General features: G+C 34.7%; 1 protein-coding gene across 4 annotated transcripts in view; it reads right to left on the bottom strand.

Annotated features, from left to right (window-relative positions):
* NRK (Nik related kinase) overlaps positions 1 to 19,125 on the bottom strand; it is a 141,273-nt gene that overhangs the window by 10,150 nt on the left and 111,998 nt on the right. For 3 of the 4 annotated variants that reach the window (XM_053201497.1, XM_027053373.2, XM_027053374.2), the window contains exons 19-25: positions 18,312 to 18,651; positions 15,187 to 15,373; positions 14,373 to 14,528; positions 11,056 to 11,199; positions 8,996 to 9,154; positions 4,900 to 5,000; positions 2,699 to 2,848 (exon numbers count right to left, since the gene is read on the bottom strand). In XM_053201497.1, the coding sequence (XP_053057472.1) occupies positions 2,699 to 2,848; positions 4,900 to 5,000; positions 8,996 to 9,154; positions 11,056 to 11,199; positions 14,373 to 14,528; positions 15,187 to 15,373; positions 18,312 to 18,651 (1,237 nt within the window). Of the gene's footprint in view, positions 1 to 2,698; positions 2,849 to 3,147; positions 3,291 to 4,895; positions 5,001 to 8,995; positions 9,155 to 11,055; positions 11,200 to 14,372; positions 14,529 to 15,186; positions 15,374 to 18,311; positions 18,652 to 19,125 lie in introns of all 4 variants that reach the window. The other variant, XM_027053375.2, reaches the window with a different exon arrangement.

Here is a 19,125-nt window from a genome sequence, read left to right as displayed (position 1 = left end):
AGAGCCTTTTCCATGTCATAAAGACATCACTGTTTAAATAGTGTACTTTAGAAAACTTTGTTTGAAAAAAAGCAGAGAGATATTTCCAACACAGGAAAAATTGTTGAAATTTAACAAAGTGTGTATAATGATAAAAGAAACGTTACTTGTTACAGAGTTGGACTACAGATTCATTTCAGCACACTAATGAATACTTTAGTGATGAATACGTGAACCAACTAACAAATACACAATCACTGGTTATCTACACAATTAATTTACATCAGAAATAGAAATTTAGTTTTAAAAAAAGCTTGAGCTTGAAATGTTTACAAGGGGCAACTTTATAATATTCATCACTGCTTGAAATAAAACAGCCATTCTCCCTTCACAAAAATGTAGAATTTCTTATCTAAATTATATAATCATAAAATATCTTCAATACACAATTCAGACATGAGAGATGTATCAGGTGACATAATATGAAATATTAAGCAATATCTAAGAATTCGTTAATTTTATGATGTTAAAACAATGTGATCAATTTTAAACTACATAAATTGCCACATTAGTAGTATTTCTCTGAGAAATGAACAATTACATTCCTTTATTATTTCTCTAAATTAGCAAGTTACAAGAAAATAAGGTCAGAAACTATACTTGCCAAACCCAGCGCACTCAGGCCAAGTGCTTGAGGCCATGTCTCAGCAACAACAATCCTTAAAACTAAAATGGGGATCCAGAGGCGAAAAGCAAATTTAATGCGTTCCCTGGGCACTTGCATGAGCAATTGAATCAGAAAAGAGATGAAGGAAGAGAGAAAAAGAAATTTCAAGGAAGAAAGTTGTCTAAAAACATCTGTTTAGAATAGAGGTGGACTGCTGTAAACCCAGAAAGCCTCAGAGGTAATTCCCTTGCTTCTCAGAAGATTCCTGCAGTAACCAGATATTCTTTAGCACACATGGCTCCCTTGTAGCATTACAGGTTTTGTACTTTGGAGCTCTTGGAAAAATTGCATTTTTAGTACATTCTGTTTCAGAAGACACTCCCCTCCATTTTATTAGAGTCCTTACTGTTTTAATGGGTCAAGACACTAGGGCATTTAGCTAAAAATACTATTTTTTGAATATACTTAAGGTATCATAATTAGGTCATAAAATAATTTTTTAAAAACTGATCTCTCATTCTTGCTTCTACAATAATGAACTGATTGTTTCAAAAGGAAATAATTCTCCTTGCTTGGTAATCAAGTAGAACACAGAGTGCAATCTTCCTGAATGATGTTTCAAATAAGTATAAACTTGGACCAATATTGCAATGTTTAATATGGCACTGGCTTCAAAATAAAAGCTATCTGCCATGTCATAAAAAAAGATTCAGGAAGCTATGGAAGACATTCCAATTGACAAGTACTATAACACTTACATTAATATTAATCTGAACTCATATCTAAGTGACTTTGGCTGGGCTTGGTTCAATACTTTCTACATTATAAACAGGGTGGTTTCTATATACTCATAGGTGACAACTGAGTGATCAGCTAATTAGATTGTTAATATGACCAACATGTTTTTTTAAATGTCTCCACTAATGATCTGACAATTGCTCTATGTAATTTTTCAGAGATGTATGAGACAATTCTGAAAGTTATGTAAAATATCATATTACTACAGTGACTTAAAAGTACAAAAAAGTTTTCTCCTGGACTTTTATATAATGCTAAACTGCTAAAATTTTAGTTGTCAACAAACTGGGGAATTAAAAAAGGGTGAAGCAGAGATTTGTTATTTCAGCCCTTTTTAAAAAAGATATAATTTTCAATAAAGCAAACATCACTGCTACCATCAAATTTGAGACACTCAGAATCATATTTTGTATGGTGCATGTGTGGGGGGGTATTATGTTCGAACTCTATAAATTATGTGTATGGTATTTTTACAATTATCCATATTTTAGATATTTCCCCATAGTCTCATTACTTATAATTATTTAAGAGTTAAGAGGTGAAGTACATTATCTTTTAAACTGCTGAATTCTTTGATCAGAAATTCTAACTATAATTGATACTATATAAGAGAACACTATGATAATTTGCTATATGCCACAGTTAAAGCACTAGGATTTGAATAATGAAGGAGGGTACATATAATAATGTTGCAATACTGCTGTATTTTTAATGAATCTGTTTAAAAATGTATTATGGGGTACAGAAGGACTAAAAGTAAAGATTACAAACTCATACATCTACTAGGGCTAGTTATTATAAATACATAAAGGTGGATGGATAGGCAATGTATGTATATATTCCATCTAAAAGGGGGCAGCCATAAAAAAATAAAAATAATAATAAAATAAAAGGGGCCAGACAGGAATAATTTCCAGTTGATAATGGCCAGATAGTAATGAGAGCCAGATGTTATCAGACCTTTTGGTTTATCAATGGAAGTCCAGATTTTTAAGCGTAAACTCTATTCATTTAAAAACAAACAAACAAAAACACTGTGCAAGACAAAATATATCTGAAGAATAAACAGACTCAGCTGTGTGGCTAAGAAGCCATTAGTGATTTCTGTTTATCCATTACTACTTTCTGTTACTCTATACTTATCTTTTAGGTTTCAGCTCCAGTATAGATATTCATAATCATATTTTTAAATCCTTAAGAGTTTTGAATGTTAGAAAAACTCAAATTGTGGTGTACAATTTCTAGGGATCTTACGTTATTTGGCAGAGTCACATCAGACATAACCTCAGATTCTGCATCAATGATGTGATATCCATCTGCTGAGCTGAAGAAAATCTTTAGTCTTTTTTCAGAACCAATAGCCAGGTCAACTGTCACTGGCTTATGACCAACTGTTGGAAACACCTGTAGATATAAAACCAAATATGGCCGAAAGGCCAAAAATGACACTCTGACTAAGGTAAGTGTTCCCATGCTCTTGTTTAACATGTTTATAAAATCCTGGTTGATTTATAAAATTATATAATGCATTTAGAGACCTATGTATTATCAATTTTTCTTAGGTCTGTTACTATAACAAGAACATAATTATATTGAGGTTTTAAATTTTGAGTTTTCCTTCAGAGGCCAAATCTTCAATGATTATAAGAACCTTGTATGGCCTGCACTCTTTTCACTCTTTTTTCTGTCTTTAAATTCCTTGCCTTGAGTTTCAGCAGATGAAGGAGCTCATCTGGTCTCTTAAACCGGTTCGCTGGATCAGCTGCCTGTATTTTTGCCAGTATTCGTATATAGGCTTCATAGGACATGTAGTCTCCTTCGGAGTCTGCTGATTGATCAATGCATACTTGGTAGGGAATGAAAAAGGCCAGACATGTTAACCTACCATAGAATGGATGTACTCTAGGCTCCTATGATTCCTAATCCAAGGAAACAAAAAGCCAAACAGGATTCATTGCCAAGTTCAGGTCACAGGAGAAGACTGGGCATCACAGGATTCACCATACTGTAGTCATGAGGTGAGATTCAAGAACTAGAGGGAGGACTTTGACCAGTAACTGTATATCAGGCTAGACAGACTGTTGGTACTTATCTTCTTTGTTTTCCAGCTCCATATCAGGCAGCTTTGACCAATCAGCAGACAGCCAAGAACAAACCCATATCCAAATACTGACAGCTGACCCAAGGCCCAATTTAGGGAGATCAGATCAGACCTGCCAGGGCAGACACAGACTGTCTAATATAGTAGTCTGTGCGATTTACAAAAGAACATACTTATTATTCAAATAGACATTAAGAGGCAGTTATAGAAATTAGCCCATCTTATTGCATACATGTGATGTTTTGGCCTCGAAAATATACCATGTAAACAGATCCTGACCTTAGATACAAAATTGTTTAATAAATACCTTGTTGGAGTCTATCATGATGTGTCCTTAATCAGTGCTTTGTAAAAACTTGTGCATGGACCAACTAGTTCAAAGTCACCTGAAACATTTGCTAAAAATACAGATTCCCAGGCCCTACTCCAGACCTACTAATTCAGCCTGGGGTTGGGTCTGAGATCTAAACTTTTAACAAATGTTGCAGATGATTCTGATGTTCACTCCAGATTAGGAGTTATTGGGGCTGTATATAATGCTCCAAGTTCATTAATCAGTCCTCACTGCTACAGAATAAGCACAAAATAATCCTATTTCACAAAATTCTGGAGTATTATTGAAAACTAATAAACATAAAGAGTCCGCAGTTTATGAGATGTGATTAAAAAATCATTAGTGACTTAGTTGTTTGGGACACCAACTGGTTACCTTAAGAGACTGATCCATAGAAGTTCAGTTAAACCATAATAAGGGTGGAAATATTACTGGTAATCCAAATAAGCCTAACCACCATTCCTTGCAATAGTTCTGGAGAGAAATGTGTTTAGAGTTCCAGCTTGGATGAGATATAGACCCACCCTTTTCTCACCACCCCTATCCTTGTAGTCCTGGTAATTAGAGCAAAGGCTTTCTCTTCCCTCATTCCTCTTTCAGTGGGGCTCTCCCCTCTACCATTGCCACACCTTTCCTCACCTTCCCTCTGCTCTCCACCCCCCACTAAGAGAGAACAGGGAATTTCTCAGCTTCAAGTCATTGGGGTGGCACCCAAAGCCTGTGTTTGGGGCTCTAGAAGAAAAAGTCTTCATGTTGACTACAGGAATTGGGAGAGAGGAGCTGGTAGGGTAGTCCTCTAAGGGGAGGGGTCAGGGATTTCTCTCATACTCTCCCTTGCTGTGTGGCACCTGTGAATTATCTAAAAAAGGGTTAAATGATAATTTTCACATGGTATAGTCAAATTACATTAACTGTAGAAGAATGGTATATATTTCTGCCAGTATATTTCAAAATATTGGTGTGTTTACAACTTCTCAAAAGAAAAAAACATATGATCTAAAGAAAATGGAGAGCACTTACTTTAATAGCAGTACTTTCATCGAAGGACTTTGGTGCCCATGCATAAAGGTGAATTGATGACTTCAAAGCAATTGCAATATATGTTGTTTCTTCATGTTGGACTACAATGATAAAACACAAAGAAGTAACAATGCCACAGAGTTAACAAGAACACTCAGGTATTTGTATTGGTCATTAAGAATGTTATAACCACAATATAAGCACAGATTATATATATTAGAAAAGCTTTTTAGTTACAATTTGATGCCCCCCAAAAGGTGACAAAACTAACTATATAGTTCTATGAAGTGTATGCATTAGACTTTAAGAGTACTCTAAATTGTACACTGAAAACTACAGAACATTGCTGAAAGAAATTAAAGGAGACCTAAATAAATGGAAAGACTTTTTTGTTCATGGATGGGTAGACTTAACATTCTTAAAGGGCAATACATGGATGGACCTAGAGGATATTCTGCTAAGTGAAATAAGTCAGACTGAGAAAGACAAAGACTGTATGACTTCACTCATATGTGGAATCTAAAAAAAAAAAGGAATAAACAAACAAAAATCAGAATCAGACCTATAAATACAGACAGCAAACTGATGGTTGCCAGAGGGAAGGCAGTCAGGGGATGGGCAAAGTTGGTGTAGGGGAGTGGGGGATAAAGGCCTCCAGTCAGGGAATGAATAAGTCATGGAAATAAAAGGCAAAACATAGGAAAATAGTCAACGATATTGTAATAACATTGTATGGTGACAGATGGTAGCTACATTTGTGGTGAACACAGCATCACATACAGAGAAGTTGAAGCAATATGTTGTACACCTGAAACTAATTTGATATTATATTGTCAACTATATTCAAAAAAATCCAGCTGAGCCTTGCTCAACTCACAGACTTATCAGAAATAATAAATTACTGTTGTTTTAAGTCACTAAATAAATAAATAATAAAAATGTAAATATTTTAAAAAGTGGACAGTACTATCTAAAGTGATCTATGGACTAAATTTAATTGCTACTAAAATATCAATAGTCTCTTTTGCAGAAATGGAAATGCTGATCCTAAAATTCATGGTATTAGAAGAGTCCTTGAATAGCCAAAACAATCTTGCAAAAGGAAAACAAAGTTGAATGACTCATACTTCACAATTTCAAAACTTACTACAAGCTACAGTAATCAGAACAGTGTAGTACTGAGATAGGCATAGGCATATAGATCAACAGAGTAGAATTTGGAGTCTATAACTAAACCCATATATCTATGGTCAATGGTGTCCTATCCATTCAATTGGGAAAGAATATTCTCTTCAACAAATGCTACCAGGACAACTGAATATCCACATACAAAAGAAGAAGTTGGACCCATTACCTCACACCATATGCAAAAATTAATTCAGAAGGGATCAACGACCTAAATGTAAGAGCTAAAACTATAAAACTCTGAGTAGTAAATATAGGAATAAATCTTCATGGCAATGGATTTTTATATTTGACACCAAAAGCATAAGAAACAAAAGAAAAAAAAATAGATAAATTGAGTTTTATCCAAATCAAAATTTGGGGGCATCAAAAAAACACTATCAAGAGAGTGAAAAGATAACCTATGAAATGGGATAAAATATTTGAAATTCATATATCTGATAAGGGCCTAGGATCCAGAATATATAAAGAATGCTTACAACTCAACAACAATAAGTAAATAAATAAATACATACATACATACATACATACATACATACATGACAACATTAGTTATCAGGGGAACACAAATCAAAACTACAATGAGATACCACTTCACTTGGATGGCTAGAATCAAAAGACAGACATCTACAAGTGTTGGTAAAGATGAAGAGAAAATGGAGCCTCCATACTTATGGCAATGTAAAATGGTGGAGCCACTTTGAAAAAGAGCCTGGCAGTACCATCCAAGAGAATATAAAACATGCATTCCCATGTACAGACACATGTATGACAGGTTAATACATTTCGTGTATTAATCCACATTAATTTGTAAAGAGTATAAATGTATAAATAATGGATGTGCAAAAATCATATGAACAAAAGGTATATCTATACAATGCAACACTATTCAGTAATAAAAATAATAAATATTGATACAAGTTATACAGGCTACAGCATGCATGAACCTTGAAAACATTATACTACGTGACAGAAGCCTGTCACAAAAGACCATATAATATATGATTCCATTTAAATAGATTGTTCAGAAAAGAAAAAGTTATAGCAAAAGAAAGTAGATCAGTGATTATTTAGGACTCTGAGGAGAATAAGGTTAATGTAAGAGAGATGGAATGTGGAGTGATTGCTAATGGCTATGGGGGTTATTTTGAGATAATGAAAATGGTCAAAAAACTCTACAAGCATACTAAAAACCATTGATTGTACACTTCTAAATGGGTAAATTTTATGGTATGTAAATTATTTCAATACAGCTGCTTTAAAAAAAGAGAAATGAATAAAAAGTATATGCTTTCTTTCAGACCTTCTAATTCTTATGGAATATGTTGTCCTACTTCCTAGATTTATATTTTCTGTTAAAACCCTTTTTCCTTGTTTAGAACATTGTTTCTATCCTTTCTAGTCAGACTTCATCAGAGACAAAATATAAGGCTTCTCCCCCCTTCTCTTATTCATACCTGCCCCCCCCCCCTTGGTCTTGCTCTCACTCTCGCTCTCTCTCTCTCTGACTCTGGTTGTTACTTTTTCTTTTTGACACCCAAGTAGGCTAAAGAAGCATGATTAATATACCCCCAACAAGCAAAGAAATTCTCTGTTAAGCAAACACTTCCTATAATTTTAGTATATGGCAGTAATTGGTGTCAGTCCATTATTTTATGGATCTTGAAAGGCTATGAAAATTCCATGCAAATATGAGTACATGGCTGTCCTCCTATATTCACATGTCAATAAGACAAAGGCTTTTAGTTGTTATGGGAGGGTTGTAATGGGTTCAGCCAGGAAAAAACGCCTTAACTAATCCATCTACTCACCAAGAACACAGATTTGCAAGATGTTCTTGTAATTGATTATTGTAAACTCTCTCTTGTTGAACTAAAAAATTTACAAGTTAATAGGAGGCAGTTCTACTATACAAACCCTTTGTTTAACATCTTGGGATCTCTTTCACCTTTGGCTACTAAATACATACAATATGATTTGGAGGAGAGTAGTGATACATAAAACTAGAAAAAAGTTATTTAATGCCTAGTTTGGGTACTCATTTCTCCCTTTAATGGTGTATGTGTACTTATATAAACACATATGGAAAACTATTCTGGAAAAGCCTCTTTATATACAGAACAGAAATGGTCAGTCAGGACAGCAACACCCTGTTAAAATATCATGTAATTCCAGCTATCTTTTATCTATGTCACTAGTTCTGTCTGAAGGGGTAATTAATGAAAAGGAAAGGAAGAAAACAAAGGCTGAGAGGAGATTTGCTTCAGAAATAGAACAGAATGGGATATTATAACTGTCTAATTGTTGACAGATGAGAGCAGGATTCTGAGACCCTGGAGTTGTTACCTCATTTTGCAGTGGATAGTTGTAAAGAGATAGGACAAATGAAAACAATCTAACAGAAAAATATTTAGCAATTATATTCATGAATATTGATAGTGGAAGCAAGAACCAGCAGACCACAGAGGAATTTTCTTTTCTACTCATTGCAAAGTTTCCTAGTCAGTATTAAAATAAATTTTCCAATTAAAAAAGTGGAATTATTATGCGATTCTATTTTATTGCTTTTCCAAAGAAAGATAATATCATATGAATCTCCATACAGGTATCGCAGATCCATTAAAAACATTCATTTTTAAAATTTTTTAATGTTTATTTTGAGAGAGAGAGACAGAGCATGAGTGGAGGGGGTGCAGAGAGAGAGGGAGATACAAAATCCAAAGTAGGCTCCAGGCTCTGAGCTTTCAGCAAAGAGCCCAACACAGAGCTCAAACCCACGAACCGTGAGATCATGACCTGAGACAAAGTTGGATGCCCAACCAACTGAGCAGCCCAGGCACCCCCAATGTACTTTACTAAATGAAGGAAAGCAAACTTTATATAGCTATAGTAAACATGAAAAGAGACTTACGGACACTGAAGTGTTCACAACCTGTCAGTTTATCAATAGCTTTGCAGGCTTCTTCTGTCTTTAGCATCTCCTCTTGTCTTCTTTTACTATCAGGATCATCATTCAAAATCTTGTTCCTCAGCCAGGTCAAATGATACACCCTAAGTCTGTTCTTATGGCCTGATAGATAAGAAACAGTATTTCAATTCTGTCTATTTTTTCTTATATTAGAAAGAGAAAATAATAACAGTATTTTGTCCTTTTAACAAAATCTTCTCATTAAAGTAAAAAGCACTTTTAGAAAAACTACACTATATTAGATTCTTCCCGTCAGGATTTATAAATATGATAGAAAAGTCTTTCTTAGTCTCTCACTTCCAAGAGATAGTCAAAATGTCTACCAGCTACCTATCTGCCTATCTGAAGAAATGTAAAATACATCTTTGGGACAGATTAAGATTGCCATGGTGCAGGTAATAGAATTACCATCCATGTTTTGGCTTTTATCTAAGTCATGATCTTTCTGGGATTCAGAGACCCAGAAGCTGTTCCTGGTAGTATGTATGCATGAGAGGGATGTCTGATATATTCACTGTTAGGCATTCGGGGCTAGTGGGAAGTGTCTTTTTGTGCTCCTTCTTTCCAGCATACTTAGAAAATAATTAAAGTTTTATCATGTTTTTCTCAATCCAATTTATCTTTAATGCTAATTTTCTAATTGTAAATCCCAGCAAATTCTTACAATTCCTTCAGGAAAAACAGACCATTAAATTACACATTTATTTGTATACATAGTGACTTCATACTCATTTTTATAGTTTATTTTTATAAGATTTCTAGGCCCAACAATAGGATTCTTCCTTGTGATTAATCTTACATATGTTTTTGCATGACATTTTTTAAAGCAGCATTAGAATTCAGACATCTACGTCTATTTCAATTCTAGTCTTAAGAGGTAGAATAAATTTGTACTCTAAATAATTAGGTATCTTTCTACACTGATGTTCTCAGTATTATTTGATGCAAAAATAATCTACATTTGAGAGAAACTTAAGCATTAAAAAGAGCACATTTTGGTTAGAGAAAGTTGGATAAAAAATAAATAAATCGGTTTTCCAGATGTGCAGTCTCTTGGCCACCCAGATGTTTTCAAAATCTAAATGTTGTATCTGTGTACTTCAAGCAATTATAAATTAATGAAAATGAAACATGATCAAAAAATCATGAAGCTTTAGCATATGTAGAGAGGATTTCCCCCCAACCAAAACCTAAAGCAGAGTTAATAATTTTTAGGAAAATAAATAATCATTAATTAATGTGCCACATAGCTACTAGGTACAGACAGGAAGTATGCAAACACATAAATAGCTGTAATTAGCTTCATTTTATTCTACAGACTATTTTTTTTAACTTTTCCTATCCTTTTGTCAATCATCTTTTGCCTGCAGTTGGCGTTAATACTAGTGCTTTTCTAATACTGAGTACTGTTTAGTAGTGACAATTATTATTAACATCTGTTTACTTGCTCTCTCATATTCAGAGATTCAGGCTCTGACTGACCAAAATTAAGAAGTTCAATTACTATGTGGGAATAAGGTCGAGGTCTTAGGGTATCTGTTCTTGTAATTAATCCTATCTGAAGACTCTCATGATGGCTGTGCCAGGGGCAACACTTTCATTTTTATCCAATTATTGTCCAGTTTGTTCTTTGTTAACTTCTGGCAAATCACAAGAAAAGTATATGATGAATGTGGTCATGTACACATGGGTGGGTAAAATTGTGAGTCATAAGGTTGTAGGTGGCTACTCAGAAAATACATGAAAGATGTAAATGACATGTTTTTTTCTTATCAATGACTTAGGTGCATTACCAGCAAATATCCAGACACAGAAGGAAAGTCAGAAGTTAGTTCAAACTGTAAATAGACAAGAAAACACAAGTAGGAAAGTTTGGTGTCCCAATTTAAGGTTATATTTAAAGTGCTTTCCTATGAACACTGTCACCTGAGAAAGTCTTTAGCCTAGTTTGGAACCTAATTTATCTGCATAATTACTTAGCTAATTTTAGTTCTTAAACAAACCGGAGATGGTAATCAGCAAATTGAGTGGCTCTACAACTTGAATCTGACGGAATGGTCTTCGCTTTATGAGTTTAGTAATGTCTGCCTTTCCACTTCTGTCCATCAGATACAGATTAGATCGAGTTCCCAACAGCAAATTCACTCCTGTTTGTATATAAAAAGAAAGGTACTATATTAGCTCAGATCACATTTTTTTATAATTGAATTTATATTAGTACTTTTGCTACTCCAGTGTGCTGATCTGTGCAAACATGACTGATAACACTTTAGACTAATGTTAACCTCATACTGTGTAACAGTGAAGCCTATCAACAGAACAAATTTCACTGAAATACACTAAAATGTAGAAGATAATACCCTCTGGCAATATTCTACTGGCGGGTATCTGGTGTGGCATCTCAAAAGGGGAACTTTATAAATATCTGAGCATCCTTTAGCAGTGTCCCAAACTTTAGAAAAATTAATCAACCGTTTTGAAAATTACCATTAAACATTAAGGATGTCTATTGCATATGAAAACTTCAGTTGATTTGTCATTCCTAATTATAACTAAAGGTTTTAATGCTTTTAAAATAATTATATGCAAATTGTTTTTAAATTGAGTGATTCTGTGTTCATGCAAATATTTAAAAACTTACATTTCCAAATACCTATGAAAGTAGTTCTTACTTTTATTTATCTAAATTTCTACATTCTATTGTCTACTTGCTCTATTTATTCAAACATAAACACGGTTTAAAGACTGAATGAGAGGACTGAAATGGAAGATTAAGCTAAATTAGAATATACTTCAAACCACTGTGGGAGTTTTCCCCCCATAACCTGAGGAAAAACTCAGCAAAGTAATACAATGGAGAGTATTTCAGTGTCTTCCTTCTATTTGTAGACTATTTGTGTTTCAAGGATATAAGGAGAAAAGGCAAGTGTCTCTGCTTTTACCTTCCTACTCTGTCCTTTACCAGTTCTCTAAGTAATGGCCTGTGGCGGATTTAGGAACTGCATCTCCTCCCACAGGGGAATCAGAGACAGAGGGGAAAATATAGTCAATTTTGACCATAATCTTTTATTTTTCAAAATATAAAACCACAAGTTCTAAAAATGAACGAGACACTAACTAGATCTCTGGGTAGTTGTCTGACTGAAATGATAATGAAGTAAACTTTGCTTTCTTGTTATCTGACATAATATATTAGCTTTGAGGATAACATGGTTTTTTCCAAGTTGTTCAGTCCATATAACTATACTGTTTTCTACACTGCTCTACTTTTAATTTAAAATTCTGTCCCTGTTTGCTACACTGCTCTATTTTTAATTTAAAATTCTGTCCCATGTTCAATCATACATTAAGCAAAATCTATGAAATTGCAAGTGAGAGGTTGGAATTTACTTTGAATTTCTTCCCTCTTTCCATTTATTTATTGTTTCACTTATGATTCAGACTAACTTTAGTAAAATATTGTCTGAGCCTTATTAATATGGTTATAATTATTCTGGAGCAAAGGATTGAAAAAATCTATCATTAAGACATTATCGAAGGTCATCCAGATGGCTAACATACACATGAAGAGATGCTCAACATCACTCATTATCAAGGAAATACATATCAAAGCTACAATGAGATATCACTTCACACTTATCAGAATGATTAAAATGAACAACATAGGGAACAACAGTTGTTGGTGAGGATGTGGTGAAAGGGGAACCCTCTTACACTGTTGGTAGCAAGGTAAACTGGTGCAGCCACTCTGGAAAACAGTATGGAGATTCCTCAGAAAGTTAAAAATAGAACTACCCTATGGCCTAGTAATTGCACTACTAGGTATTTACCCAAAGGATACAAAAATACTGATTTGAAGGGGGACATGCACCTCAATGTTTATAGCAGCATTATCAACAATAGCCAAATTATGGAAAGAGCCCAAATGTCCATCAACTGATGGATAAACTGATGGATAAAGAAGATGTATATATATACAATGGAATATTACTCAACCATAAAAAGAATGAAATCTTTTCATTTGCAACGATGTGGATGGAACCAGAGTATTATGCTAGGTGAAATAAGTCAGTCAGAAAATGACAAATACCATATGATTTCACTTACATGTGGAATTTAAGAAACAAAACAGGTGTACACAGGGAAAGAAAAAAATAACAGGAGGCAAACCATAAAAGAGACTCTCAAGTATAGAGAACAAACTGCCGTTGCTGGAAGGGAGGTTGCCCGGGGTGATGGGCTAAATGAGTGACAGGTAGTAAGGAGGGCATTTATTGTGATGAGAACTAGGTGTTACATGTTAAATGATGAATCACTAAATTCTACTCCTGAAACTAGTATTACAGTGCATGTTAACTACTAGAATTTAAATAAAAACTTGAAACATTGAAAAAAGACATTATCAAAGGAACTTTTTCTACAAATCCTCAAAATTATTTTATTTATTTATTTATTTGCTTGTTTTTATTTATTTTTGAGAGAGCACAAGCAGGGGAGGGGCAGAAAGAGGGGGGTCAGAGGAGCCGAAGTGGTTTCTGTGCTGACAGCAGCAAGCCTAATGTAGGGCTGGAACTCACAAATCACGAGATCATGACCTGAGCCAAAGTTAGATGCTTAACTGACTGAGCCACCCATGTGCCCCAATCCTCAAAATTATTTAAAAACAAGAATGTAAAGAAATCTGTCTTGTAATATCTCATTAGGTATTATATGCTACACACTACCCTAAATTAAAAATACTAAGCTCAGGGGCGCCTGGGTGGTTCAGTCAGTGACCGACTTCGGCTCAGGTCATGATCTTGCCCTTCATGAGTTCAAGCCCTGTGTTCGGCTCTGTGCTGACAGCCCAGAGCCTAGAGCCTGCTTCAGATTCTGTGTCTCCCTCTGTCTTGGCCCCTCGCCCACTCATACTCTGTCTCTCTCTTAAAAGTAAACAATCATTTAAAATTTTTTTAAAAAATACTAAGCTCAAATTTTTAAATAATCATAGCCTAATCCAATATTACATTAATTACATATAAGTTAAATATGTATGTGTGTGTGTATATATATATATACATACACACACACACAAAGTTAATAAAAAGGGTAGGGATGATTGCCAATTCAAGCATCAAAAATCAAACTGAATTGAGTGAAAATAATCAGTAAAAAAAAGGGAACAAATGAACTACTATAAATAAATATGTTTTATTTGCTTGATAATGGTTTAGTAATAAGAAACAAGTGTTTAACATCTATGATTTTTCACAAGTTTGCTACATTGATAAAAATATATTCTTTAAAAAGGAACAACTCGGTTTTAAGAAGCTAAACATACCCCACAAAGAACCACAGCAGATCTCAGAAGTGAATTCCTTTTCATACATGTGGATTAGTGGTTTTTTACATGCAGGAGACACATATAGTGGGTTAACGTTGACTTCAGATGGTGGCTTAGGTGATTTCTCATGTGCTTCCACTAACCCAGCATACACTGTGAAGAAGTAAAGGTAAGATATTCAGAGAAATTACTAGTGTACACACCAAATATGCTTGAATGTTTCCACAAATAAGACACAGCATAGAAAAGTTTCTTTTCCTTTATTGTATTTTGTTTATCCAGGATTTATCATTTCTGTAACTCCTAAACCATAAGATAACACAAATCATGATAGTTAAAGTACTTTTCTGAATATGAATGTATTTCAAATTACCACAATTAGATTGCCAAAAAATAATAAACCCAGATGAGGTACTCGATTACTTATTTGTAGTTTATTTTTTCTTCAATGTTTATTTATTTTTGAGAGAGAGGGAGACACAGAATCCGAAGCAGGCTCCAGGCTCTGATCTATCAGCACAGAGCCTGACACAGGGCTTGAACCCATGAACTGTGAGATCATGACCTGAGCTGAAGTCAGATTAACTGACTGAGCCACTCGGGTGCCCCATACGTACTTGTAGTTCAAATTTAGGTGCCATAAAGACTCAGTGAAGAATATATTTTTTAAAGCATATATTCATCCGAATTTATGTTAACTGAATATAAGAATGATTTCATTCTTTTCGGATCATGAACCGATGAACCAGTGGTCAAACACTACAATGTGTGAACAGACTGCAACATTTGGAGATTATATTAACATACTTACAGATGGCACTGGCAAAGTCAGCATTTGCAGCCCTCCCAGAACTATTAGAAGGAGATGAGTGGCTGGCAAAAAAACCTGATTGTGTTGACGCTTCCAATATATCCATGCTGTCATTCTTGTCATCAGGTGCTGCTGGTGCAGCATCTGAGGCAATGGCATTTGAGGCCTCACTTCTACCACCTGGCTCCTAAAAGAAGATCAAAAACCAATTTTGACTTTATTCAGAGATTAACTGTGAAAGAAATATAATATGCCTAGAGGTCATTTGGAAAAGAGAATGCAAAATTTGTAGCATTTATAATTCCATGCCCTTTTACTTTTTTAAACATTTTTAATGTTCATTTATTTTTTGAGAGCAAGAGAGACAGAGCGGGAGTGGGGGAGGGGCAGAGAGCGAGGGAGACACAGAATCTGAAAGAGGCTCCAGGCTCTGAGTTGTCAGCACAGAGCCCGATGTGGGGCTCGAACCCACATACAGTGAGATCCTGACCTGAGCCCAGTCGGCAGCTTAACTGACTGAGCCACCCAGGTGCCCCTATCCTTTTAAAATCTACATTTCTCAGAAGAACTCAACAATCTCATCCATTGAGACAATTGATGTCAGAGGAAAAATTAAATGAACTTGAAATCCCTAGCTGTGAAATTTGGGGCCTAATATTTGTGGAATTTTATTATATACTAAGTACACTGTTAGTTATTTTACTTACATATTATTGTGAATCCTTATATCAACCCAAAAAGTAAGTATAATTATCTTCAGTTTACTTACAAGGAAACAAACGCTTATGAAACTTAAATAATTTATTCAAAGTCATAGAGATAAGTAGGAGGGCCAGAGTTTGAAGCCAAAGTTTGATTTTAAAACTTATGTTCAGCTATGCCATGCTAAACAGCCACTTGAAAAAATAAAAAAGTCACCAGAGTTGGGGGTATCAATTCTATTTTGTCTTATGACAAAGCTAATGATGGAATATCAACCAACACAAATTCTAGGGTGAACATGCCACACTGAAAATCTGGTTGGTTTCCATCAACTTACATAGAAGAAACTCAAGGATAAAAGCCACAAAATGGACAGAATGTATGTGGGGAGCCATGTCCTGTGCAAAACATACCAACTGTTTTTGGTAAGCCTTTCTATTGATAAGCATTTCTTTGCATCTAAACAGTGATTCTTGGCATTGAGAGAGCTGTACTGCCCTGTCAAAGACTTGTTTTTATGACCTTTCCAGCAACAAAAGTATTGTATGGCAACATGTCTTTTTTAAATTAAAATGAAAAGAATACCCATTCGTTCTGTAAATGTCAAAAACTGTTCCCTGCGATAGAGATACCCAGGGGTGCTAAGAAAACAAAACTGATAGGGTATCCTGTTTTAACGTCTTTAATTTAGATAGACAAGTAGGGAGGGGGGTGGGGAGAGAGAGAGAGAGAGAGAGAGAGAGAGAGAGAGAGAGAGAGAGTCTTTCCCACTGCTTTCCCATTGGAAACTATCTAGGGAATTTTCTTCCTTCCTCAATTTCTTCCATAATTATTGTGTCTATCTATCATAGACCAACTCCTAGTTTGGACCCTGGGATTGGGTGAGTTGACAGAGAAAAGTAATTGAGGATGGATTAAACATAGCTTCTGCCTTTTAAGAGTTCACAATCTAGTATGGCAGAAAAGCAAGTAAACAACCAAATACAATGTCACAAGTACTAAAATTAAACTATAGGCAAAACGCTTGCAAGCACACAGGGAGGGGTATATAATTCCATCCTGAAAAGTCAAAGATAATATATAAGTTGGATCATGAGGATGACTAATTACCCAAGCAGAGAAGAGGTGAGGGGGCAGCCTTACAGACAGAGGGAACAGCTTGCACAAGGGCACTAATTCATGAAAGAGCATGGCATCTTGTAAGCCAGTTTGTGAGATAGGACAACAGTCTGGGAAAGTAAATTGGCATGATCTTCCCTCTGTCTGGAATATCACCTGTGTTTTCAGATATCTAAGAACTTCCTGTTTGTCAAGAATTAGTTCAAATACCACATGCTCCAGGAAATCTTCTCTGTGATCATTCCTATTGATCTGGCATTTGTGAAGCTATTTGACTATTTTTAAAACTATTTATAAAGTTAGTAATGTTTTGTGAATGATAAAATCATTGTCTAAACACAATACATTACTTCTATTTAAATAGTATGTGTTAATAGTTCCTCAAAAAGTTAAAATAGAATATAGCAATTCCACTCTAGCAATTCTACATCTAGGAGTTCCACTCAAAATAATCGAAATAATCAAAAACAGGCACCCCAATAACATATGGTTGTACACCAGTATTCATAGCGGCACTGTTCATGATAGCCAAAAGGTGAAAACAACCCAAGTGACCATCAACAGATGAATGGATAAACAAAATGTGATATATTCATGCAATGGAATATTATTCATTAAATGAATATTAAATGAATATTATTCATTAAAATATTATTCATTAAAATGAATTCATTAAAAATGAATGAATTCATTCATTAAAAATGAATAAAATTCTGATAAATGCTACAACATGGATAAACCTTAAAAATATTATGCTAAGTGAAATAAGCCAGATACAAAAGGACAAATATTGTGTGATCTGCTTATATAAGATACCTAGATAGAAAGTAGAATAGAAGTTATTGGGAACTGGTGGGAGGCATAATAGGGAGTTAACTGTTTTAATTGTTTGGGATGATGAAAAAATTGTAGAAATTAATAGTAATAATGGCTGTACAACATTGTGAATGTACTTAATGCCACTGAAATGTATACTTAAAATAGTTAACATAGATAATTGTATGTTATGTATATTTTACCACAATGACAACTTCCCAGAAAAAAAAATGTATGTGTTAAGAGACACTATCCAAAATGTGTGATCAGAGTAATAAAAGCAAACAAAAAATACATTTTTGTCCCTAGAAGTAAATAGAAACCATACAAATGAGAAGTAAAGATCTACCTATAGCTATAATTTAAAATGTTTAAGCCTTTGGGATGGAAGTTAAAAATATATGAAATGGCTGGAAATGTGAAATATCACATGAAAAAACACATTTACAAGGTGAGGAATTAATTCTCCTTTTCAAATGGTGTATTACCTCCTGTTGATGTTCAAAGTCCTGGGAGGTCAGTCTCTCCAATCCTTGACCATCTGTCTCTGCTGTCTCTGAGTAATTTTCTCCTTCACTGAGTTCAAAGGCTCCACTTTCTTCATTGGTTCCACTGACTCCCTTACCTCCATTTACCTTGACTCTTCTTCCATTGCCTATATTGGCTCCATGTTCTTCATGGTCTCCAATGGCCGCACTGCCCCCACTGGCTACACTTCCTCCATGGCTTCTACTGACTCTCTGACTTCCATAGCTGTTGCATGTCCCTTCTCCACCATCATTTCCATCTCTACCATCTTGCTTGTAGCTTCCATCACCATAGCTTGGTCTGATAACAAGATCCAATTAATGATAGCCACCGAACACAAACACATTTGAAAGTCAGCAAATAAAACAGAATTCAGATGTGTCTGATACATATGTACCACCTCTAGGAACATTTTTGTTCTATGTGAACACTACCGGTATGATATTGACAAGAAAAATACTCCTATATCCTGTCAATCTTAAATACTGAATTAACACCATAACCTCCACCAATTCCTCAATTGCATGTGGATGGCAGATGGAAGAGAACTTGCATCCTTTATTAGGAACATGTGTTAGGTTAGCAGCATGAATATGTTTTTTTTTTTTTTTGCTTAAATAATAGACTACATGCATTAGCAACTTCACAACCATATAAATGATCAAACCCATATTTTTGGCACAACCACAACATCGAATAATTCTTCTTGCAATATATTTAATTTCTGTTGATTTTAATATATGCCTCAATTTTCTAACATTTGTATTGACTACT

Source organism: Acinonyx jubatus, chromosome X (assembly GCF_027475565.1).
Source record: "Acinonyx jubatus isolate Ajub_Pintada_27869175 chromosome X, VMU_Ajub_asm_v1.0, whole genome shotgun sequence".
In the NCBI taxonomy this organism is placed as follows: domain Eukaryota; kingdom Metazoa; phylum Chordata; class Mammalia; order Carnivora; family Felidae; genus Acinonyx; species Acinonyx jubatus.
This window is presented reverse-complemented; position numbering and strand designations above follow the sequence as displayed.